We start from the raw sequence: 23,632 nt of genomic DNA on the forward strand, positions 1-23,632 counted from the left end.
CTGGTACTTACCAAGCCAATTCGATGCTATCGTCTTTCGACGTTGACCCGTTCAAGGAAGTGTAATATTGAAAAAAAGATAGAGTGATATGGCTAAAAGAAGCTACGCCCATGTCGAATAGTCCTAGAATTTTTGAGCTAACTCTGCTGGTTTTCATCGCGTGTACTCTGGTGGAGATGTAGTTGCGATAGATCCCGTGGATCTGGTAGCTATGTCAATTAGAATTTCACCGGTCAATGATCTCGACTCCTTCGTATCCACATGATACACTGATACAATAAATGAAAGACTGTATAATCTCAAAAACGTCCCAAAGCAAGTTGTAGGTGGAACTGTGGGAACTTTGAAATTAGGTAGGGATGTAAAAACGTTGTATGGTAAAACGCCACCGGATAGAGTCCGAAAATTCCCAACTTCCCGTGCACAGGGGAACTCAACAGTTTCTTCGAATACTATCTTTGAAGAGTTTTCCTTCGAAGGGTAAACGAAACAAACTTTCTCTTTAATTTTGACCTGGATGCGTTCAATAGAGACATCAGTCGGTACCTGCTCATCGCTATCTTTAATTGTGAGCTCGGCATTGGTAAAACTGGAAAATAACATACCGGGAAGAACAACACTCGCTCCATCAAGCAATTTGAATTGCTTGTGTGGCTTAAAGCACACATAGATTTCTTGGAGTACATCGCTTGTTGAGGCGATGTGATGGACGATTTCATGACGACCTCGTGTATAAATTAATGGATAATGGAATTTTTGGGATTTGAAGTGCCAAAACATGCCGCCATAAAGATATTGAGGGTCCAATGATCGATGTGTTTTGAACTCATTACTAAACATGACTTCACAGAGAATGACGAATCCCAGTGCACGAGCCGGACTCCTCGCAAATACAGAACTATTACCTTGTATCCTTTGAAGAAGTCCCCTTTTTATTTTATGCCGAGTTTTCTGAGAAAATCCCATAATGACTGAGAAATCAGCCAAAATAGAAGATCCTGTCGAACAAGCAGTCAAGCAATGTTCGTAGTGTAAATTATTCTTTGCCGAGCAGGAAGCCAATACCTTAGGGATTTCCAACAAGCCGCTAAAGTCAGTCAAAGAATGCTCTTCAGAGGCCGCGGCGTAATGTGAATTCTCTGGTGGTGACCATTCCACGATGTCGAAGAAATCTTCAGCTGCAACATTAATAATCTGGTGTACAATAACTCTGAATTTTTGCCCTTTACATCGAAGCATCACTTCAATCTCTAGAAAATAGTGTCGTATAAAGTTATTGGAGAACAGTGTGACCTCGATCGATGGGAAGCGGCAGTTATACATATGGGATGGGACATTAAACAGCCAGAAATCTTGCCAGCTGGAGCCATAATTCTGGGATGCCCCAAAGATGGGAGTACTGAGCCCAACATGTCTAACAATAGGCCTGCGACAGATGTTAGGAGTGCCAAACCTCATTGGGAACCCACTTTCATTCAGCAGAATAGCAGTCCTTTCAACTAATGTAATATGAAGCAGCTCCAAAAACAACTCCATTGTATCGCTGCTTCCGGTAGAGCCTGGACTAAGTGTTAAGCGTAGATTTAAAAAATCACCTAACAACATCCCAGGCAAGATAATATGACTCCCTGATGGCTGTGCAATTTTTTCTTCGCCAACAAATGTTGCCTCGAAATACACAATAGACTTATCATCAAGAATATGATGCCCGCTGCTCTCAAATCTTCTCAGATCAAAACGAATCATGCTCGGTCCAACATCTGTAACACTACAGATCATATTTTTGCCCCAAGTGAAGTAGCAATTGGCGTAAGTCTTTTTCAGGTCCTTGGGCAAGGTGGCCAAGTATCTTACTGTGCCTTTGTCGTCTTTATCAGGTATACTCGGTTCCTGGCAAATCTTTGGAACAAGATGATTGAGCAACGAACTATTAATGTCCCTCAGATGTTCGGCATCACCCTCCAACTTCTCTGTCCCATTTAACTTCCTGATACGAATCACGGAAACGTAGTAGCAAAGCCCATCACAACTGACAACTGTCGTAAAGTGTGATACGTAGTTCTTTGTGTGCGCTTTAATGCATTTGAAGACAGGCGAGGACGCATCTACTTCTTTATCGTAAACGTCATGTTTCTCCAACACAAAGAAAGAATCAATAATCTCTTCAGTCATGATGTAAACTTGAAATTGATCAATAGAAATGGCACACTTTATACCTTTGGTGCAATCCAAACCTTGGGCCTTCCTTTCCGAAAATTGCAAGCTATGATATGTTTACGACTTGCCATGGAAGTATAAGAGCGACACGCCCAGATAATTTGTCAGTTACGGGCCCCATTAATCCACGTCATTATCAATCCAACAGCCAGTCAGGAAAAGAAACCCGAGCCCACACTATTTAGTTTGAGTCAACTTATCATCCAAGCAAAAAAGCATATCCTTAGTCCCATCACCCAGATCATTATTTAGGTCGCTGAGAACGCAGCGCCCTCTCTCTTTTGTAAACTGTATTTCTCCAAGCAATCAGCAATAGCCTTTTAGCCGGTACTCTTTTTAAGAAAAGGCATTCGCATATCATTTAGTGGCATTCTGGTGGTACAGATTATCAATGTCTCACCTCGTCTCTACATAGCTGCCAGAGAAGGGTGATGGTTCTATCGGTGTTCAATGGATACTATATTATCACAAGGAGAACATTTTGGTAGCATGAGAAACAAACATTGGACCTTAGACCTTGCTGGTACTTTGTCACTCTGGGCTGAAACTAAGTAACCGCCTCAAACTAGTAGGTACAATACACCCGTACACCAGATATAAGTAAGTGACTTGCAAAGATTCAATTACCTACCAAATGTGAAGCATTACATCATAAACGACTTATATTTACCTTCGTAATATTTGTCAATACACTGATTAGTATCTTTGCCTCGGTATGTAATAAAGGTCTTTGGTTAACCTTATGTTGAGAACTAGACCTCTTACAGTACAGAGATCGCTGTAATTTAACGAAAAGAAACCTTCCAAGTTTCTATAGTAAAGATAAATACCAAAAATTTCAGAATACCTAGTCTAGTGTTCCCTGGGTAAGCCCAGAAGGACCAGACTGCAATTCGATGCACGGTCACATGATATGCACGTTACCAACACGTGATTTTCACACATTCGAAGTCGATTCACACTACTATAAACATCTTAGTCCCCGATTTCCAAGCTCCAAACCCCACAATAATATGGCATCTGAGCGCCTGAAGATCGAACAAACAAGGTCTCGAAAGCTCAGGGAGTTACTATACTTGTTTTCAAACCCCCTCCAGTCACTTGAAGCCTTCAAGGCAAGAAACACATCACAAGTAGCTCATGACTTCTACAATGCCAACGACATCTCAAAGAATGAACCCTTGCTGGTTAGTTCGCTTCCATACGTCACTGATACCGAAACTTTAAAGCATGAATTGGAGATAGCCTTGCAAAGTGAGCTCTTTCAGCCTGAACACTTGAAGAGACTGGCAGATTCTCCTGATTTGGAGAGGGCTGTGAAAAGCAGAAAGACAAGCCTTATGGATTACCCAAGTCGATTGATGCCAGCTGACAATAAGCTGAAGAAAGCGAAACTGGCTGTTACTTCCCTTAAAACGCCCATAGAAGCACTAGACGAACAGACAAATGATTTCTTGAACAAGAACATTCTGGATCTAGATGTTCTTCTGGTTCCTGAAAACTTTCCAACTGAGGTTCATGCGGTGTCTTCGCTTGCTGAACTCTACTATTTAACCCAGACTCTTCCGCTTATCAAGTTACTTCCTGGGTCCCACAAAACATTAATGACTGATAACTTCGAGCTGGCCCTTCTCGAAGGTAAGATAGGCGTTCTTTATGCACGTATAGAAGAACTCAAAAGGCAAAAGAAATGGTCTTTGAGGCAGCCGATCAGGTACTACGATCCATACGTTTATTCCAAGAAGAACAAGAAATCCAAGCCGCATTCATGGGATATTCTAATAGACGAAAGCAAATGGCTATCTGCTGACTTCAAAGAATCTTCGAAATTTAAGAAAGCCTGCTGCTTCACCATTGCCCAAGGTATTCAAGATTATTGGGCATACGGTAAAGTAATGTGCATTAAGCGTGCCCCAATTAAACATCTAGAAGAGGGTGCTCCACTTCCAGTCACAGATGGCACAAACGAAAAGACGGAAGTCGTTGATCAAATAATGGAAGAAGTGGAAACCTCGAAAACAGCCGATGAGAATGCTGATGAAGATGAGAAAGAGTCCGCCTCGGCGGAAAAGTTTGAAGGCATGAGAGAAGAAGATACCGAAGAAGCTGATTCGATCGATATAAGCGAGCTCCTCAAAAGACCTGATCCTTCGACCGAGATCCCCGTTCGGGAACTTCCTAATTTCTCCAAGGAGGAGCTTGAGGAAGCTGACATCTCGACCGTCGATAACGCTGCATTGAAGACACATGCTAATATTGGCGACCTTCGAAAGATCGATCAATCGATTGTTCGTAACTTGCCTAGATTCAGCGCTTTCGATGGCAGTGAAAACCCACAGAGTCCTAATAAACTGAACGAAAACTCCATCATGCCCGTTTCGAGAATGCTTTATCCGATGGATGAGGAAGACGGCTGGTTCAAAATTATTTTGAAGGATAGCAAAGGTTCTGAAATCGGGAGCTCGAAAGCCTCTGGTCCTCCTGAATACCAGAAGGGTCTCTTTGGCGTTCAACCACATCGTCGCTTCAATTATTTGCGTCCACCAAAGCCACCGCTTGTGAGAAACATCGAATACAGATCACCAACCATTTGGCTCCCTCAGGACGACATGTACCTTATCCACTATGTCGCTGAGTATTGTTTTAACTGGGATCTCATTGCTGCTAACCTCACATCGCATTCAGCAACGCTCAAGAGATACGAGTCCAACATAGAAAGAAGGACTCCTTGGCAGTGTTTTGAAAGATATATTCAACTTAACGAGAAGTTCCAATTCTCGGACATGAAAGGCATCAACGCCTACCCAGCGCAGCAGTGGCTTGAGCATGCCCACAAGGCCCAGCTGACTACAAAGAGAAGAATCTCTCCTTTGGGTGTGGGTAACGAATCTATTCAAAGGGGTCATCGCAAATTGAGATGGGCGTCCATGTTTGATGCCATGAGGAAGACCATGAGAAAGCGTGAGCTGGCGCTCGCTAAAATCAACCATAGAAGATCTGCCAATAGCTCTAGTGATTATGGTGTTCAAAATGCTGCAAATGGTGGCCGTGCCAATGATGATACCCTTTCTCCTGCAGAGCTTCTGGATCTTAAGTTTGATAGAGATAGAGCTAAGCAAGAGTCGCATAGAAACCAGGAAGCTACTCGTGCTAGAATGATAAATGCTGTGTCTCAGCTGCAAAAGGGCTCTCAAGGTTCTTCACCAGCTGTTCAGCAACAAGGTTTGCCTCAAAAGACAAGCCAACAACAGCGCGACCAAGCTCATAGCGCAGCGGTCGCAGCAGCAGCAGGTGTTCCTCAGAGGCGTATGTCTCAAGCTCCTTCTCAGTTACAAGGCATGCAACAAAGAGCTCAAGGCGGTACCATCTCTGGCAACCCTGCTACCTTGTCGAGACCTCAGACAGTCGGTCCCACTGGCAGTCTGCTGCAAATTCCGCAGCAGTCACTGGGTCAGCCAGCCTCTCTCATTGGTAACATGAAGAGACCCACAACACCGAACGGAACTCCATATACCAAGGAACAGATTCAACAGCTTGTCCAGCTTCAAAAGCAGAGGAGAATGATGCAACAGCAGAACCAGGCTGGAGGAGGTGTTGGCAACACTGGCAGCACCAATATGGCCAGCCTTCAAGGAACATCTGCGCAGGGAAGAAGGGTCCAAGGATATCCTTCGGGCCAACTGGCAGCCGGCCAGAACTATACTGCGGGACAGGGTAATGTTGGAACGGCTAGTGGAGCTGGTAGTCCTGCTTCCTCGCAAGCGGCTATGGCACAAGCAAAGAGGACCGGTACTGCTCCTAAGCGTATGCAATTTGCTCCAGCTCAAGTGTCTGCTATCATCAATTCCATTCAGCAGAAAAATCCTAATTTGACGAAGGAACAGGTTACTAAGCTTGCCGCTTCATACTTGGCTAATCTTCAGCAACAACAGCAGAACCGTTTACAGCAACTGCAACAACCGCTGCAGCCTCAACAACAGCAAGGCCAACAACAACAAGGCTCCTCGAGGTCACCCACAACCATGTCTTCATCAGTGCAGCAAAACTTGGGTCTGGCTAGACAAGCACATCTCCAGCGCCAGAGAATGGCCGAAAAGGAGATGGATGCACAAAAGTTGTCCAAACTCCAATACGAAGAACGCAAGAAGCTCATGATGCAAAACCAGCCATCTTCGTCGTATGTGCAAGGAATGAACAGCCCCGCTGTGGGAACTTCCCCAACTCCTACCACCACCAAGGGAAGACAAGCTGCTCAGCAAAAGAACTATGGTAAGTTATCAGGAACAGGAGGGCGCAGCAGCAGCAGCAAAAGCAACGGCAGCGAAGATCTGGCCCAATAAATCACGCAACCGATCCTGAAAGTGTCTAGGCAGTCAATAACGATTTACGACCAAGTAATATGTAACCTTCAAAGGTTATTGTAGTTTTTCGCAGCCAGGAAGGGATGCTGGTGCGCAGTAGTGCGACTCCATTATCAACATCACCAACTCTCACTTACTACATCACCATCCGAGCTTTCCCCTATTGCATATGAACCTCAAATGACCCTACGGTTCCGAAATCGCTCTCGCAGACCAGAGAGCATCTCAGAGAACCCGGAAACTCAAACGGTCTCTTCAGATCGGCCCAGGAGGTCTCGGTTTGTTAGGGAGCTGGGGTTCTCTGATGCTTCTAGACTACCGAAAAGGATACTTCGGTGGCTTTATTCCATTTCATTGATCATATTTATGATTCTTACTTTTGCATTTATCTTGGTCACGCCATTAGATATCATCGTTCAAACGTGGGGAGCTCCCTCGACATGGCTTAAGACGTTTATTGTCATCATGGCATGCGCTTTGTTTTTGTTCTTTTGCTTAATTATTTATTTCCTGAGACTTTACCAGACGAGAGTCAGTTTGAATCAAATTCCTTCGAAATCAGTCTACATTCCGCTAGAGAAGAACGATCTTCCATCAAGCGTTCGCCGATACATTGAGGGAACCCTTCGACGCTGCTTGGGAGACATCAAGATCAGGGCTGGACCCTTGTACAACAAGAATGAGATTATCAACTTCCCAGGAGCGTCCCCTCCCGAGTACATCCAGAAAAGAAACATCACCATGGGGTTCCCGAACGAAGGCACGCACTTACCGCCAGATTGCTCATACGAAGAGATCCTCGATACGCTTGGGATGCAAATCAAGTTCGATGGCATGGCCTTGACCAAGTTTGACATCCCTGAGTGCTATTCTTTCAGGGAGATCGCATTATCTATGGCAAAGATCTTAATAGAAAAGGGGGAGATCGATCGCTCGAGATTACCAGAAGTGAGGTTAATGATTAAACTATACGAGAAGCTTAAGTTCGGACCAGAATTGGTGAAAGAACTGGACTTGGTGCAGTTTCTTTCGCTTTTCGAGAAGCTTTCGCTTTCATTCCACTCCAACAGACTTCAAATCCAGGTAGACGAGCCTCAGAACAACACACCTTTGCAAGCGTACAAAAATAGCGTCAGCAGATCATCGTTTGGCACCGACACACTTCTCTCGCCGTATTATGGACATGGCAGGCATTATCTGCAAGGTGGTGGACGCAGCACACGATCTGGAACACGAAGCGAGCTCTTTGCCGACATAGAGCAAGACGACGAAGATACCGAGGAAGAAGAGATCGACGCCTACCAAAGGCTGAATACATCCATGAACGAGCTAAATGCACAGCGGATCTCGCGCAGCAGCACAGGCACGAGCGATACGGGCACTAGGTGGACCCGTAAAAGTGTGAGCTCTAATGCCTCAGTTATCAAAAGCAAGCTTGTGTTTCGCGGCAGAAAACGGGACAGAGGCGTTCATGGGGATGAGGATGATACTAGCACCGAGTCAGGAGACGCTGCATCGGTGAGGAGATTGAACGGATATGGCACCGATTCAGAAGAGGGAGGAGGCACCCCTAGCATCTAACGTCACAAAGGAAGTGACAATGTAATACTTAATAGACAGTGTGTGGTAGGGAGGTACCCACATCAACTTAAACAATCCGCTCTCCATTGAGCTCAGTTCTGTCTGGGCTTGACAATCCCATCGTGCACAAAGTAGAACACCACCGTCCCGTCGCCATTGACTAAAGCCAAAGTCACACGTGAGGGTCTGGCCTCCACCAGGGCGATATCCACAAACCATTGCTGGATTTGTTTGTTTGTCACCAGCAGGTCAGCCATCGAACGAGGAACCACCCATTCCTTCTTGGACGGTGGATCTCTTTCATCGAGTTTGTCTGGAGGAAACCCGCATAGTAGGATTGACTCTCCACACGCCACCTCTTCTACATCTGTCCATTGGTTATAATGGACCAAGTTGGTTTTCACCGTTTGGGGTAGGGACATTAAGGAAGCAGTAGTATGGAGAGGTAAAGGTAGTGCATGGAGGGATGAGCCGTTTTGGCACTTTTTTTTTTTCACTCTCGTCCAGGTTTCTTTTTCTCGCTACTGCCAGTAATTAAGCACTAATCAGGAAAAATGCCCTTCACCATCCGACAAGTCTGGAACAACCAAGCACCAATACGGAATATAAGCCAAAAAAGAAAGCAATTCGGTGAAACACCAGAAAAATAAAGTACCACATAAAACACATTTTCCTTAAACGAGGCACAGCGAATCTAGAACACCACTGGTATGTGTCTCCCTTTCACAGGCCCAGGCTTAGGCAGTCCTGGCTTGAAGAAAAAAGACATTCTACTACTATGAAGGTTCACCAAAGTAGGCCTCCATTGGCAAATAAAAAAACACAAAGTAGGTACCCCTAGAAGTCTAGAACAGCCATTCTGGAGCAAACTCCAGCAAAGTGGCCCACTGTCGATATATAGACGGTTTAAGGCGGGTGCGAATAGGAACCAACAATGCAGCAGCAGGCCACCTTAGTTGCCTGGGTGGACTTCGGTTTCGCAACACCGAGGATGCTGTATTGGCGCCAGGTACATACATGTCAAGAAGGTGGTCTAGACACCTGATGGGAGATGGAGGGTTTCAAGTGTGATTTATTATTTTGTCTAAGCCTGCAACGTCGCCTTTTAGGAAATAATCCGATCTGATTTGTTCCTGACCCTCGGCTTGGAGCGTTCGATGGGAAGAAGTGCAGGGACAGGCCGTTTTTTTTTTTTTTTTTTTTTTTGTTCAGGCAAGGCTGCCTACTTTCAATATGCAACAGCTAACCATGGGCATAGATGCAAAACACCTCCAGACCATCTAGTCTAGACCAAATCGGGAGTCTGGAATATGCTGAGCTGGTGTTCACTGGCCGTGCATTTACTAGCCACTGGGGCATCGCCATTACACTGCCTATTTTGGCTGCAAAATGTGTCAGATGGAAAAACTATAAAGCAGGACAACCTCCCACCACTTTCTCTTTCTTTTCTCCAACAAAGTCGTTCATTCCTTCGTCTCTCTCCACCTGGTTAACTTCCTTCTCTTACAGTTAACGGTCCTTCCTTCCTGCCAGCGGCAATATATTCCAATCCTTCCTTTCGATACCCATACATTCACTAACTTCGCAAAGATGCAATTTGCAACCATTCTTTTCGCTGCCCTCGTTGCCGCCGCTCCAACTAAGAGAGAGACTACATGCAAATTCCCAGATAACAAGGGCCTTGTGTCCGTTACTTCCAGCAAGAGCAATGCTGGTTGGGCCCTTTCGCCAGACCAGAAGTGCACGGCTGGTTCTTACTGTCCTTACGCTTGTCCTCCAGGCCAGTTGATGGCCCAGTGGGACAAATCTGCCAAGAGTTACACCACTGGTTCTTCTATGAACGGTGGTTACTTCTGTAACGACGATGGTGAACTTGAAAAACCATTTTCTGATAAAGACCTTTGTGTCAACGGTACTGGTACCGTGGAGGTGAACAACAAGGCCAACAAGAACGTTGCCTTCTGCCAAACTGTGTTGCCAGGTAACGAAGCCATGTTGATCCCCACCGACGTTGACGGAGGCAACACCCGTACGCTAGCTGTTCCTGATGAAGACTACTACGCATCCTCGGCTGCTCACTACTACATCAACCCATTGGGAGTTTCCACCGACGACGGATGTGTGTGGGGTACCAAGGACAAGGCCCAGGGTAACTGGGCTCCATACGTGGCTGGTGCCAACACGGACTCTTCGGGAAACACCTATGTCAAGATTGGCTGGAACCCTAAGTACATTGATGACTTTAAAGACAAGCCTCTGTTTGGCGTTCGTGTTACTTGTGCCGATGGTGAATGCAACGGCTTGGACTGCGAGATCGATCCTTCCAAGGATGGATACAATGGCATTAACGGTAAGGATACCGGCAAGTCGCTTGGCGCCTCGTACTGTGTTGTTACTGCCAAGAACAAGAACAAGGCCACTATTGAGGTTTTCTCTGTGTAAATATATATGAATGGTACGCTCGTTTTTCAGTGAACAAAGGGTAGAGTGGTCCCCACGCTGTATGGTTTAAATGGGTTGGGGTCCGAGCGGCGGTATTGTTGAAATCAGACCACTCGATCCAATTACGAAAATCGAGCGTAGAGTCTATTGGTATTCTGTAACTGGCAACCAACAACGAGATTGGAGGTTACATTGAGAGACGCCCTGGTGCGGTAGTGTTGCATTTGCCATGTAGTAGACCACTAGTGTCCATCTCCCTCTGCAAACTTCGTCTCGTGTGACGAAAACCGTATCTCACAACGCAGCAGCTCCAACTACACGAACAATCAAAAACCCACCCGAAATAAGGTTTTATTGGCCCTTGTTCCCATGACTCAAGTGTCTCTTTCAGGGTCCTATTTCGCAGCCGAGATGCAGAACACTGGTAGCGAAAAATATTCACCCACTGCTAGGCGAGACGGTGCGTTGCAGCCAAACGGCAAAAAAACCTTAAAACTACGAGAAAACGGTATTGGCAGAGGCAGTTGCAGAAAACATAAACAATAGCATGGTCTTACGGGACTGGCACTGCTGGCGCCAGCGCCAGCGCCAGCTTGGCGACGCTACGTTACTGTGCAGCAATAGGGGCGTTTCCGCGAGAAGTTCGTAAGTGGAGCCCCAAATGGATCCCGGCTGGGCGGTTGTTGTTTGTTGGATTTGTGATTTGGGTGGTTTGGGTGCTTTGAGTTAGAATGATCGGTGGAGATCGCTATGATTGAAGGGGTAAAGGGTGAAGGCTTAGGGATTACTTCGCCTGCCTGGTATATATATACCATGGAAGTGTCTTAAATCCCAGAAACACCTCACTATTTTTTTTCATCAAAACCTCGCAGCCATTAATTTTCACTTGTTCTACCTCTCTTCCTTTTTTTTCCTTTTCTCCATCGCACAACGTTACACTACAGAAAACAATGCACTTGTGTCAAACACGGCCCACTTTCCCGGAGTCCGCTGGCCTGTGCTTTTCTTTGTCTTATTTGGTCGTCGTCGTCTGGTTGGTGATAGCATGTGAATCGCCCAATCCGATTTGGCTGCAATGTGTGCCTTTAGCCACACGGCGAGATCGGAGAGGCTGGCCGCAGAGCAGAGGACGAGTTAAAAAGCCTAATGGGCGTGGAACAACCCTCGTTTGTTCTGCTTTCTTGTAGGCTTTTTTTTATGTTTATTATTCTTTGACCTTTTCTTCGTCTTTTTCTTTGTCTACAGTTCTTGTCCTTCTGGGCATTAAGGTCTAACTCCGTTATCAAGGCAGATCCCAGTACCAGATCTTTTGTTCGGTGCGTATACCCATCCAGCGGCTGCGTACACTACGGTGTGGGTAAAAAAAAAAAAAAAAAAAAAAAAAAAAAAAAGGCAAGGCCTTTTACTTGCCGCTTTCCACCGTGCTGTTTCCACTCCCACTTCCACCTCCATTCCTTGTTTCTCCTAGGTGGCCCTAAAGCTTGACTGCCCCTGTGCCCTGGCTCTCACCATGAGCGACAAACCGAAGCCACTCAAGGTGTTTGGACGCTCCCACTATGCTTGTACTCGCTGCAAGCTCTCCAAGATCAAGTGTCTGGGGGAGAAACCGGCCTGTGCCAACTGTAAGGCTGTCAACAAGGAAGCTCAGTGTGTGTACCCGTCGAGGGACCGCAAGATCGTCATTATGGAGTCGGATCTTAATAAACTACACGAGAAGGTGAAGATGCTCGAGGACTTGGCCAAGTACCAGGCGTCGTATTCTGATCAGCAGCATCTGCTGTTTCCAAGGCTTGATTCGCCCTTGGTTCAGCGAAGAACGTCTAGTGGCATGGCTGCTATGCCTGAGCTGTACTTGTTGCCCGATACTGAGAACGATCGGGTGCCATTGAAGCTCTTGTTACTTTGCAGACACCAGCTACCTGATCAGCAGTACACATGGCAGTTGCTTAACGCTGTGAGCCTGACCTACTCTCGTGAGTTCTATATTATTGATTTGGAGGCGCTACATCCCTTGGTGAACCGCATTTACCTGTTCTTCCTGGTCCCCAACTTGGAGTCCGTGCCTCTCCACGAACACATTCCTTCCTTATCGCTCAGCTACTTCTTTGGCCTTTTGGCTTTCGGAGAGCAAATGAAGAATATGACCTTGGAACTGCTACCTCCCTCGATCGCTGCCGCTACCGGAGAAGCTCACAAGTTCCCCGGAATCGAGTACTACTCCACGGCAGCAAAGCTATTCAGTTTGGCTCACGAGGATATATCCGTTCAATTTATCCAGAACGCTCTTGTCTTGGGTTTGTACGTTTGCAACTTGAATCGTTACAACACTGTCAACAACTACTTCGGCTTGGCGGTGCGCTCGGCTGTGGCTAACGGCTACCACAGGAAAATGTCGACTCCTCGTCAATTTACTGATGAACAAAGACGTGCTCATCATATCTTTGAAGAAAAGACAAAAAGACTTTGGTGGTCCATCTTTGTCATTGACGTTCTGTGGGCTGCCAAGATGAACATGCCTGCTTATATCGACTACACCGATACGGACGTTGCATTGCCAAATGAGAGTCCAATGTTGGACCTTAATGATAATTTCAACACAGAAATCCTCGAAGCCAATGTCCACCTTGCGAAGTTCATTGCCAAGTATAACCGTTTGATTTACGGTCCTAGCATCAGAACCTTTTCCATGAACTACATCAACACCGAACAATTCAACCAAAAGATCCTTATCAAGAACATCATAAACTCTCTTAATGACTTACAGAGTCTGTTTGAGATCCCCACGCTTTCAAGTTACAAGCATGTAAATATAATATCGCTGCCTGATAGAAATGTTGCCAACTTGTTTTTGAGATACAATCAAATGACAATCCTTATAGCGAAGCCGCTACTCTCCTTAATTCTCAACAAGGGAAACAGATCACTCATCGGTGAACCAGAAAAGGTTATGGATGCCATTGCAACAGTGGCTGCCTCTTCTGCGCGTTCGGTCGAGACGCTTCTCAAGCTTTATGAGTATAATAAGCTTTTTGTCTTGGGTTTTTGGGACGGTCAGCATTTATTGTCTGCTCTCCTTCTTCTTGTGATGGCTTCCGTTGCAGGTGTTTATTATGAGAATCTCAATAAGGCTACTGCTTTACTCAAGTATATGGCTGACAACCAAAATATCAATGCCATCAATGCTATGGAGAAGCTTGTCCAGATCAACAGCTTCTTGAGTCGGATTCCTGAAATGAATCTCAGATTGGATCTCGAGCTGGACATAACCAAGTATGTCATCAAGAAGTCACCTTCCCTCACTGAACAGGTCAATGGAGGAGATGCCAGCAATGTTCCATTCTTCAATCCATTCACAGACTTAGCATTGGATGCGACCTACTTGAGACACATCAGATCTCCAGAAATCCCCCTCTATGAACAATTTGGCTTCAACAAGATGAACCAGACATCCCAAGAAGCGCTATACGAGATGATTACAACTTTACAAAGCTGGGACAATTTCCGTGGTCTCCCAATACACGTGTACGGTACTGGAGTTACCAGTGAACTGGAGCCACAGCATCAGCAACAAACTCAGGCCGCCAGTAACTTTAAGATCGATAATATAATCCAGGGTGGTTGAGCCGAGGAAGTGACAGATTAAATGGCTGCGAAAAACCGTGAAAGTGATAAAGCCGAGATGCATATACTCACGTGCGCACAGCTAGGGCTCAACCCAAAATTTTGCACGCTTATATGCACGAATTTTTCATCGCTCGTCGCACTCGCACTGGGCGAAAAGATTTTGCAGAACCACCAAGTTCAATTTCTTCTTCATCTATTTGAGGACCATTAAAATTCCTATCGAATAAAAACATATAATCGAAATGGGTGGCACTCGTGACAAAAAGATTCAATACTTCGCTAAGTTGAAGGAGTTGTTGACTGAATACAAGTCTATCTTCATTGTTGGTGTCGACAATGTCTCCTCTCAGCAGATGCACGAGATCAGAAAGGCCTTGAGAGGTGAAGCTCAGGTTTTGATGGGTAAGAACACTATGGTCAGAAGAGCCATTAGAGGTTTCTTGTCTGAATTGCCAGAGTACGAGAAGTTGTTGCCTTTCGTCAAGGGTAACGTTGGTTTCATCTTCACCAACGGTGACTTGAAGACCATCAGAGAGACTGTTACCTCTAACGTCGTTGCCGCTCCAGCCAGAGCCGGTGCCATTGCTCCAAAGGACGTTTACGTTCCAGCCGGTAACACTGGTATGGAACCAGGTAAGACCTCTTTCTTCCAGGCCTTGGGTGTCCCAACCAAGATTGCCAGAGGTACCATTGAGATTGTCTCTGACGTCAAGGTCGTTGAGGCCAGCACCAGAGTTGGTCCTTCCGAAGCCGCTTTGTTGAACTTGTTGAACATCTCTCCATTCACCTACGGTATGACTGTCGTCCAGGTTTACGACAACGGTCAGGTGTTCCCAGCTACCATCTTGGACATCACTGACGATGAGTTGGTTGGCCACTTCGTGTCTGCCATCAACACCATCGCCTCTATCTCCTTGGCTGTTGGTTACCCAACCTTGCCATCTGTCGGTCACTCCGTCATCAACCACTACAAGAACGTTTTGGCTGTGTCGATTGCCACTGACTACACCTTCGAGGGCTCCGAGGCCATCAAGGACAGATTGGCTAACCCAGAGGCTTACGCCGCTGCTGCTCCAGCTGCCGGTGCCGCTTCCGAGTCTGCTGCTGCCGAGGAGGCTCCAGCTGAGGAGGAAGAGGAGTCTGACGACGACATGGGCATGGGTTTGTTCGATTAAGTGTAGATATAGTCTCTCTTTAATACAGAACAGTCTAGCGAAACACTAACTGAGTAGTGCCTGTAGTAAAGTACCTCCACAAATACCTGTCACTACTCTCGCACTAATTTGCAGCCATATACTCCTTCTCTCCTTTACAACCTTTCCCAGGTATACCCCTCTTGGTTCGTATTAACCCTCCATTTTCGTAGCAATTTTGTAATGTCTGACGACCTCTTTGGTCCCCCAGACCCTTACTTCAATCCTGTGGAGCCTACCTCCCTCTCTACCTTGGCCTCAGAAGGTGCTTCTCCACTTACCAATGGCAGACACTACCAGCGTACGTTTGGCGATACTCGATTGAGCAATTCGTTGGCTCTTATTGCCTACCTGGCGCAATGTGGGTTTTCAGATGTCGAGTCTATTCCAGCTGTTCTTACCAACCTTAAGAGTGCCATCTATGAGCTGCTTCTTCACTGTGTGAGCATTGACAGAACCACATATACCCATTATATCCAGCAGCTTCTGAGGAAATCGGAGATTTTGATCTCTAGACTTATTATTCCTGCTCTTAAGAAGATTCTGGAGAAGCCTGAGCTTGTGGTGAGCCAACATATCATTAAGGAGGTACATGAGTTGGTGCATCTCTTGTATGGGTTCACCAATCCGCTTAAGATCCCTGGTGTGCTTTCTGACGACCACAGTGTGGATGGTCCTCATGGGTTAAGGTTGTCTAGCTTCCATACCACTACTCTTCTCGCAGTAGCTAGGAAGTTGCAGACGGCGTTGAATGGTCAGATCAAGAATACTGGTCTTGACTTGGGTAAGGTCGTCGGTCCTAACAATACTCCTCTTAACATGTGGAACGAATGGATGTCCCAGTCTCTGCGGATGGTTACAAAGCTAATTGTCACTATTCTTAATAATACTGTGCCTACGGCGACGGTGTTCATCTACTTCAAGAGTCTTATGCGTTGCAAAGGGTTGGATATTCTCGACTTGGAGTACTTTGACGAGTTTCTTTGTCATTTCCAGAGAATCAATACTTTTGCAAAGACCCAGGCCAATTCTGCTCTTTTTGATGCTCAGCGTAATCTTATTCAAGAGCAGTACCTTTCTGTGATCCGCTCTTTTCCTTGTCATCCTCTAAGCTGGTGCACTGTCTCTCAGACAGTCAACTACTTGCAAGTTTACATCGATATCTATAATGATATCTATGACGATAAGCTTTTAATTGAGAAGCTTGCTGATAGACACGAAAGTACTGTTGTGAAAAGGGTGGTTGACTCGGATAACTTTCCAGAGGGCCATTATATCAACTTCATCAGCAGAGAAAGGCTCAGGTCGAAAGAAACGCCTGATTTCGTCAAGTACTTTGATGAGAGCCAGTCAAAATCGGAAGAGCAGAATGAAAAAGAGTACTTCATTCCCATCAGTCAGCCCAAGAACCCAGAATCGTTCCGTAAGGCGTCTCAGAAGAACATCAACTGTTATCTCGATAGAGACCCACTTCCAGGAAGCAAGAGCTCAGAACTCAGTCCTCGAACAGCACTTTTTGCTTCCAATAACGCTGGAAGAGACTTACCTGAAGACCCAGCCTACCTCAAAGTGTTCCGCTTGAATGAAGAAGTGGCTCACGAAGTAAGAGAGCTTCGAGCGATGGTCGAAGACCAGATATTGCGTCGAGGGCCGAAATCCAAACGATGCTGGAAGTGTCGAATATTCCCCTGGCATCGCCACAAGAGGCGTTAGGTTCTACAAATCACAGTCGGTCTCTCGTTCCATTAAGTATTTACAAGTGTCTGGGTAGACATGTTGAAAAGATGCATGAGCAAAGAAATCAATCTCTTTGTCTGAAAAGCAGCTTTGGCTCTTCTCTCTCGGTGTGAATGTCCTCGACAACTGGCTTTGGGATGTGCTGGCTGAGCTTGGCTGGCTTGGGCCAGTTCTCTGGAAGTAAACCAGCTCTCTTGAAAAGGAAGCTCACACGGTCTGTCACCTCAGCTCCCACACCCAACCAGTACTTCGATCTGTCAAAGTCCAACTCGATATGCTTATATGGCTTCACGCCCTTGGCCTGCTCTTCTGGCGTGAGTGGGATTGGCACTGGGTTGTATGTGCCGATGACTTCCATGGGTACAGAGTCTCTGGCGGTTCTGGCTTGGGCCACGACGATATTGTACAAAGGTTGGTGTCTTCTGCCGAATCTGGCTAGCCTGATTTTGAGTGGAGGCCTTGGCATTATGGTGGGTTTAGTTGTGGTTGTGTGTTGGTGATGGAAGAATGAGACTTGAGGTTCTAATTTTTTCACCACTGTATGCTCGCGCACTATCATCAGCACTACTACTCTGGAGGTGGATCTATCTAAAATGAAAATTATTCTAATGTACAATATTTTTTGCGGTTGCCAATTTCGTTCAAAGCTTCTTTCTGGCCTTGAACTTCTGCTTTGGCTTACCGATTCTGTTACCCTTACCCAAAGTCTTACCGGTCTTGGCAGGCTTTGGTTTGGCATCCTCTTCATCATCTGACCAGTCGTCCTCGTTCTTGTTCTTCTTGAACTTCAACTTGTTCTTCTGGCCTCTCACTGGAGCCTGTTTCACGGCATCCAAGTAAGCATCAATACCAGAACCTTCCTTGGCCAATGGGTCCTTCTCGTTGTCGTCCTTGAACACAACCTTACCGTTTCTCATCTCCACTTCATGCTTCTTCAAGTCCAGCTTGGTGAACTTCTTAGGCTTGGATGAGGAAATATGAGCCAAAGTTTGACGGTCCAACAAGTTCAATGGCTCTTCGCCATCTTCCAAAATGTACATATCACCGCCCTTATTTCTCTTACCTGGCTTAGCCTTTTTGTCATCCTCTTCTTCGTCTTCAGAGTCAGAATCGTGGATAGCCTCCTCGTAGGCAGACATAAATTTCTTGCCTTGCTTCTCTTCGCCATCTTCTTCGGCATCCTTCTGTCTCTTGGCTCTGTTTCTCGTCTTTCTGATGTTGGCAACAAGCTTTCTATCCTCTTCAGGCATGGCTTTCTCGATTTCTTCCACACCAAACTTTCTCACCAATCTCTCCACAATGTGCTTCACCTTCGATTTGAAATGATCCCTGTGTTCGTGAGACCATCTCATCAACTTGGTCAACAACTCAGACAAGTTGGAACGCACAAGGTCTTCAGGCAAAGAAAGAACCTCGACCTTGACGAAACCAATGGCAGACTTGGCAATCTCTCTCGAGTTATGCGTCAAGAACAACTCAACAGTAGAAGCCAATTCGATCAAAGTCTCCTGAGGCAAACTGTCCTTGAACTCGAACATCAAGCATGAGAGAGCTGTGATGGTGGCAGAGATCATATGTTGACTCTGGGAAGCCAAACCAGCACTGACCATGGTGAAGAATTCAGTCAAACTGGCCAGCGAATCTTCAGCATCAGCACCGAAATCAGGGACCATGCTGTTTCTGATAACACCACCTTCAGCCATCTTGCGACCCATCTGGATCAAAAGGTTGAAAGCAGCTTCACGGGACTTTTCGTTAACATCCTTGGTAGACATGATAACCTCTTGCAAGATAGCTGGGATGAAATGCAAGTCAGAGCCTGGAAGCAACTCCATGACAATTTGAAGAGCAGCCAATCTGCTAGTTCTCGAGGATGTATGCGTAGAGCTGATAGTCTCGATGAAAACGTTCTCAATGTCTGAAATGAACATCCTAATAGCGTTTTGACCAGACTCAGATTCATTAAGCTTAGAAATGATTCTGTAAGATCTCTTCTGGATGTTCACGTTGTTGTCTCTCTTGACGCCAAAGACGAACACATTGAAAAGACCGTTGTATGAAGCCTCTGGAGCATACTTAGACATGGCAACCACAAGATCCATCATCGATACACTTTGTGGTGGTGGCTGATCTTTCTTTTGGTTTTGCTGTGGTTCAGCCTCATCCATTTGGATGGCAGTGTGAAGACGGTCAAACACCTTGTCCAACAAGCTCTGCAACTCATCAGTTGGCATAATCTGCAAGTAGATATCAATAGTCTCCAAGATGAAACCTCTAGCTTCAGCAAGAGTGTTGACATAAACGTTGAAAAGAACCAGGATAAGGTTGTTAGCCTTGGTAGACAAGTACTTCAAGTTCTCCTGGGCTTCTTCAATGGCAAAGTTCTGAATCATCAATGGATCATCAGAGAGCGCTCCCTTACTGTAGACAAGGTTAGACTCGGCAAGAAGACGCAATGCATGACAAATGGTAGTTCTCAGGTCAACGTTAGAGTAAAGCAAGTCACTAAGGTTACCAGCAAACTCGTCGTCGAAGGATGTACGTAAGTCAGTTGGCAAGTCACAGAAGTGTGGAAGCAAGGACCAAATCTGGTCGATGATTGTCTGGAAAATCTTGATATGCATGGCTTCCTTGTTAGAAGCGGCAGAAACCTTCTCTTCGAAAATAGAAGCAAGAGGCAAGATGTTCTGCTTAAAGTTTTGCAAAGATGCAAAACGAACATTGTCTCTCAAGATAGGTAAGAGCCAAGCTCTACCTGGTTCACCGTTGTTAGAACCAGTAAGATTAAGCGGAAGTTCGCTCAAGACGGCCTCTGGGCCCATGCTAGAAATACATGCTGCGATAAAGTCCTCGGCTTCCTTGTTGTAAGGGAAGTTGGTGTCCTCATTAGATCTCCACTCACCTACAACTCTAAGAACTGAAAGGAAGTCAGGGTTAGCTCTTGTCCTAAGCTTGATCACAGCAGCCGTCAAGAACTCCAAGATCACTCTGGTAGCGTGCTGGTACTTTATGGAAAGAAGCTCCTTCTCGATGAACTCCACGACGGCGGTGATCATATCGTCCACCTCTTCGTAAAGCTCTGGAGTAATGTTAAACTCAGTGTTTGGCTGAAGCAAAAGAGAGTCTGGTAAACCTTCGCTGATGATAGCGATCATGCACTGAGAAGCAGATGTGTAAATGTCCTTGTTTTCAGAAGCGAGGAAGTCAGCAATTATAGGGAACTGCTTCTGGATCATCTTGACTGAAAGCTCAGGCAGAATCTTGGCGAAACATTCAGTACCCTTTGCAACAACTGCAAGCCATGAAGCAGCCAAGTGAGCATCGTCCACAGGAGGCTTCAAGTCAAAAATGATATCGAGCACACGAGTGAACTTCTCGGTATCGATTTCGTTTGTCATAGACACGAACAAGCCGTTGAAAGCAGCAAATGCAGAAGTGACCAAGTACTGGTCAGAGGTCTTGGAGACTTCAAGTAAAGCATCACAAAGAGCCTCAACGTGAGTAGCAGGCCAAGCGTTAGCAGATGTAATGGCAGTTATAAGCTGCAAGCAGTGAATAATCGTGGCATTCAGTTCCTTATTCTTTTCTGGTCTTTTGCTCTTTGGGGCCTCAGAGAGGAGACCAGATAATCTCTTCAAAGACAATTCACCACAAAGGCCTGCAGCGACATGTGTAGCGGAAGGAGATGCTGGAGGGTTAGCAAGAATCTTCTGAACAGCTTCCTGAGCTCTCTTTCTAACCTTAGGACGTGGATCAAATGCTAATTCTAGTAAACCCACAAGGGCTCTCTTTGGTGAAACATTTCCAGAAGACAGCCACAGGTGATGATCCTGGGCCAACAACAAGCCTTCCAAAGCACCCACAGCCGATCTGAGAAGTGGAGCACCGGCTTCTTCGTTTGTCAAAACTGGAGCCAACTTTCCAAGAATTGGGGCAAACTTCTGTTTCAAAAGAGCCTCTGGAGTAGCAGGAACCACAAGGTCCAAGAAGTAAGCAGCAGCAGTTGTAACATTGGCATCAGCAATTTGATCTTCAACAACAGACAGTTCAAGCAAAGAAAGGAACGAAACAAAGTATGCCACAGGCGATTTGTCGTTATTCTGCTCTGCGATGTTCTCTTCCACAGCAGATAAGATGAGGGCTAAGTTCTTCTGGTTTTCAAGTTTCGAATTGACCTGCGTTCTGATCTTGGCAAGTTTCTCCTCGAGGATATCTGCCTCGACAGACATGCCTCCATCAGGATTGTTTTCTGACATAGTTGGAGGTTCTGGGTGTATATCTGGAGTCGAAAAGAGTCCTATGTATGGGCCTCTGTGTGATGAGATGCGATGCGGTAGGGGAATTTTTTCGTAGTGGAGTCACGTGCGAAACTACGAATTTTGCAACCACCAAAAGACTTTAAAGGCAGGGTGGGTGGAGGAGATGAAAGAAGTTTGGCCCTTCCTTTGGAAAGCTAACGGTAAGTTTCTGGAAGAGTTAGAGCTTGGGCTCTTTGGAAAGTTGGTAGTGGAGTGTACCAGGTACTCTACGGTTGTACCACTTACTTCAAGTCAAGTTCCAACAAAAGTAAGTAAACTGTAAACATAAGATAAATACTGAGCTTCTTATCACAACTCAACCACCCTCGACTCCTTTGACTATGTTCTGCCTGGGTTCTTGGAGGTGGTTGCAAACTATCGACCTGGGTCACATGACCATTTCGCACGACTTTTTCCACCAGTCAAATCTGTCCCATTACATAGAGACCAAAACTCATATAGAGAACAGTACCACCAAATGTCCAAGATCGCTGTCTCTGCTGCCTTGAGAGAATTGAGATTCCACTTGTCCCAGACTGGTGAGGCATCCAAGCCTTTGAGAAACTTCTTGGTCAAGAACTACCCAACCCTCAAGACTTCCACAGAGCACAAGTTGCCCATTTTGATCAGAGAGGCTTTCGGTGTTCCTCCAAGCGTCACAGCTAGATTCGAAAAGGGCAGAGAAGTCAAGAACAACTTGGACGGCTTGAAGGAGTCCGAGATTGAGACTGCTATCAAGTCTTTGATCAAGTAAGCTTGAGAAGATTGAAGAAAGAAGCTACAGAGATTGAGGAATCTCACATCATGACGTACATTCATTCGTTCACTGGATTCCTTAGCTCGTAATTGGGTTATTTGTCATGGTCATATATTATAAATCTACAAAGATTAAAGAAAAAACAAAAGATATCTTTATACTCTATACAATGTATTTACACGGACTTTCCGAATTGGTAGATTCCCCATCCCAAACTGCCTTGCTCATCGTTGAAAAGCTCAATGATGGGTTCTTTGGGACTTTCACTGATGACACCGGAAGCAACAACAAGTGGGACAAAGTGCTCAAGCGTAGGGTGAGCCAGGTACAACAATTTCTCCTTCTCGCTCTTGATTTTGTTAAAGTTATCAAGGAGATCTGGTCCGTTCACCAAAGTCTCTCTGAGCAAGTCGTTGAATTGCTTGGTGTATGGGAGAGGCTTGCCTTGGTTGGCAAGGAAGTTCCTAATGTCCCTTAAGTTGTGAACCGACATACCTGAACAAACCACCAAGCCCTTTAAGTATCTCTCTTCCACAGGGTCCCAAATCAAATTACTTCTAAAGTGATTGAGGACCTGGCCTAGCTTAAAGTGGGTATCGAAATCCTTCTCGTAGCCAGTAAGCGATACCTGGATCAACCGAGAGTCAGGAAGATCAAGACCTGGGTCCACACCTTCAGGTGGAGGATTCAAAGTGTCATACTGGGAAAAGGCAACTTTGAAAGGAACCCAAACGCCGTGATCGATACCTCTTTCAGTCAAACTGGCATGGAAGTCGTTCTCCTGAAGCTTATGACGAATCTCCTCAGCGAGAAAAGCGGAATTCAACGACCTGAACCATTCCTGGTACATGTGCTTTGGAAAGTTGTAAAAGTCGTAAACAAGACTATTTTCATCCTTGTCCAGCTTAGGAGGTTTCGAAGGAACGGCGATCTCCACCGCCTTGGAACCACTCAGCTGCCAATGAGCTGATACCACCACAATGTAATCAGGCTTATACTTGTTTTTGATAGTATTGCCCAAGTTTCTCAAAGCCAGATACGCCTTCTTGTTGCCAAACTCAGCATCCTTATACATGAATGTAGGACCACCATGGGACACAAAGTAAGCAGGGAAGGGTTCCGGGTTAGGCTTATAAGGAAGCGGAGCGGAATTGGAGTTTTCAGTGTTAGTGACCATTTTCAAGTAGATTGCAATTGTTACTGTGATTAAAAGCGACACAAATATCATGAGTCTCAATGCACTGAGACCGAACTGGTTATATAGACATCGTCAGATAAGCGAGTAATAAGCTTTAGTCATGCTTACAAAACACTACTAAAGTGCGATCGCGAGTGGGTTTAGTATGGATTGGTCAGGGTGCCACAAAGCTGACATACTGCTTAGTATGAGGAAAGTAAGAGGATGAGAAGATTGCTCAGTCA

General features: G+C 45.7%; 10 protein-coding genes across 10 annotated transcripts; 6 read left to right on the forward strand and 4 right to left on the reverse strand. All coding sequences in view use genetic code 12, as the record gives it.

The window, feature by feature from the left end:
- Window positions 1-226: 226 nt before the first annotated feature.
- CXQ85_000920 (uncharacterized protein) lies at window positions 227-2,172 on the reverse strand (the record flags this gene model as incomplete). Its single annotated transcript, XM_025484647.1, has 3 exons — window positions 227-332; window positions 434-645; window positions 973-2,172. 3 exons carry the CDS (start codon window positions 2,170-2,172, stop codon window positions 227-229), a joined length of 1,518 nt encoding a protein of 505 aa, XP_025339578.1.
- Window positions 2,173-3,230: 1,058 nt separating this feature from the next.
- Window positions 3,231-6,557, forward strand: VID21 (Vid21p; the record flags this gene model as incomplete). Its single annotated transcript, XM_025484648.1, has 1 exon — window positions 3,231-6,557. One exon carries the CDS (start codon window positions 3,231-3,233, stop codon window positions 6,555-6,557), a length of 3,327 nt encoding a protein of 1,108 aa, XP_025339579.1.
- A 201-nt stretch (window positions 6,558-6,758) lies between these two features.
- Window positions 6,759-8,159, forward strand: CXQ85_000922 (uncharacterized protein; the record flags this gene model as incomplete). Its single annotated transcript, XM_025484649.1, has 1 exon — window positions 6,759-8,159. The coding sequence occupies one exon, from the start codon at window positions 6,759-6,761 to the stop codon at window positions 8,157-8,159; it is 1,401 nt and encodes a 466-aa protein (XP_025339580.1).
- A 1,590-nt stretch (window positions 8,160-9,749) lies between these two features.
- CXQ85_000923 (uncharacterized protein) lies at window positions 9,750-10,601 on the forward strand (the record flags this gene model as incomplete). Its single annotated transcript, XM_025484650.1, has 1 exon — window positions 9,750-10,601. One exon carries the CDS (start codon window positions 9,750-9,752, stop codon window positions 10,599-10,601), a length of 852 nt encoding a protein of 283 aa, XP_025339581.1.
- A 1,510-nt stretch (window positions 10,602-12,111) lies between these two features.
- On the forward strand, window positions 12,112-14,223 carry CXQ85_000924 (uncharacterized protein; the record flags this gene model as incomplete). Its single annotated transcript, XM_025484651.1, has 1 exon — window positions 12,112-14,223. The coding sequence occupies one exon, from the start codon at window positions 12,112-12,114 to the stop codon at window positions 14,221-14,223; it is 2,112 nt and encodes a 703-aa protein (XP_025339582.1).
- Window positions 14,224-14,467: 244 nt separating this feature from the next.
- RPP0 (60S ribosomal protein uL10) lies at window positions 14,468-15,400 on the forward strand (the record flags this gene model as incomplete). The annotated part of the gene is made up of 1 exon (XM_025484652.1): window positions 14,468-15,400. The coding sequence occupies one exon, from the start codon at window positions 14,468-14,470 to the stop codon at window positions 15,398-15,400; it is 933 nt and encodes a 310-aa protein (XP_025339583.1).
- A 201-nt stretch (window positions 15,401-15,601) lies between these two features.
- On the forward strand, window positions 15,602-17,167 carry CXQ85_000926 (uncharacterized protein; the record flags this gene model as incomplete). The annotated part of the gene is made up of 2 exons (XM_025484653.1): window positions 15,602-17,060; window positions 17,148-17,167. 2 exons carry the CDS (start codon window positions 15,602-15,604, stop codon window positions 17,165-17,167), a joined length of 1,479 nt encoding a protein of 492 aa, XP_025339584.1.
- A 52-nt stretch (window positions 17,168-17,219) lies between these two features.
- Window positions 17,220-17,621, reverse strand: CXQ85_000927 (mitochondrial 37S ribosomal protein bS16m; the record flags this gene model as incomplete). The annotated part of the gene is made up of 1 exon (XM_025484654.1): window positions 17,220-17,621. One exon carries the CDS (start codon window positions 17,619-17,621, stop codon window positions 17,220-17,222), a length of 402 nt encoding a protein of 133 aa, XP_025339585.1.
- Window positions 17,622-17,796: 175 nt separating this feature from the next.
- CXQ85_000928 (mRNA-binding protein) lies at window positions 17,797-21,411 on the reverse strand (the record flags this gene model as incomplete). Its single annotated transcript, XM_025484655.1, has 1 exon — window positions 17,797-21,411. The coding sequence occupies one exon, from the start codon at window positions 21,409-21,411 to the stop codon at window positions 17,797-17,799; it is 3,615 nt and encodes a 1,204-aa protein (XP_025339586.1).
- A 974-nt stretch (window positions 21,412-22,385) lies between these two features.
- CXQ85_000929 (uncharacterized protein) lies at window positions 22,386-23,438 on the reverse strand (the record flags this gene model as incomplete). The annotated part of the gene is made up of 1 exon (XM_025484656.1): window positions 22,386-23,438. The coding sequence occupies one exon, from the start codon at window positions 23,436-23,438 to the stop codon at window positions 22,386-22,388; it is 1,053 nt and encodes a 350-aa protein (XP_025339587.1).
- Between the last annotated feature and the right edge of the window lie 194 nt (window positions 23,439-23,632).

Source organism: Candidozyma haemuli, assembly GCF_002926055.2.
Source record: "Candidozyma haemuli strain B11899 chromosome Unknown B_2014730914, whole genome shotgun sequence".
In the NCBI taxonomy this organism is placed as follows: Eukaryota; Fungi; Ascomycota; class Pichiomycetes; order Serinales; family Metschnikowiaceae; genus Candidozyma; species Candidozyma haemuli.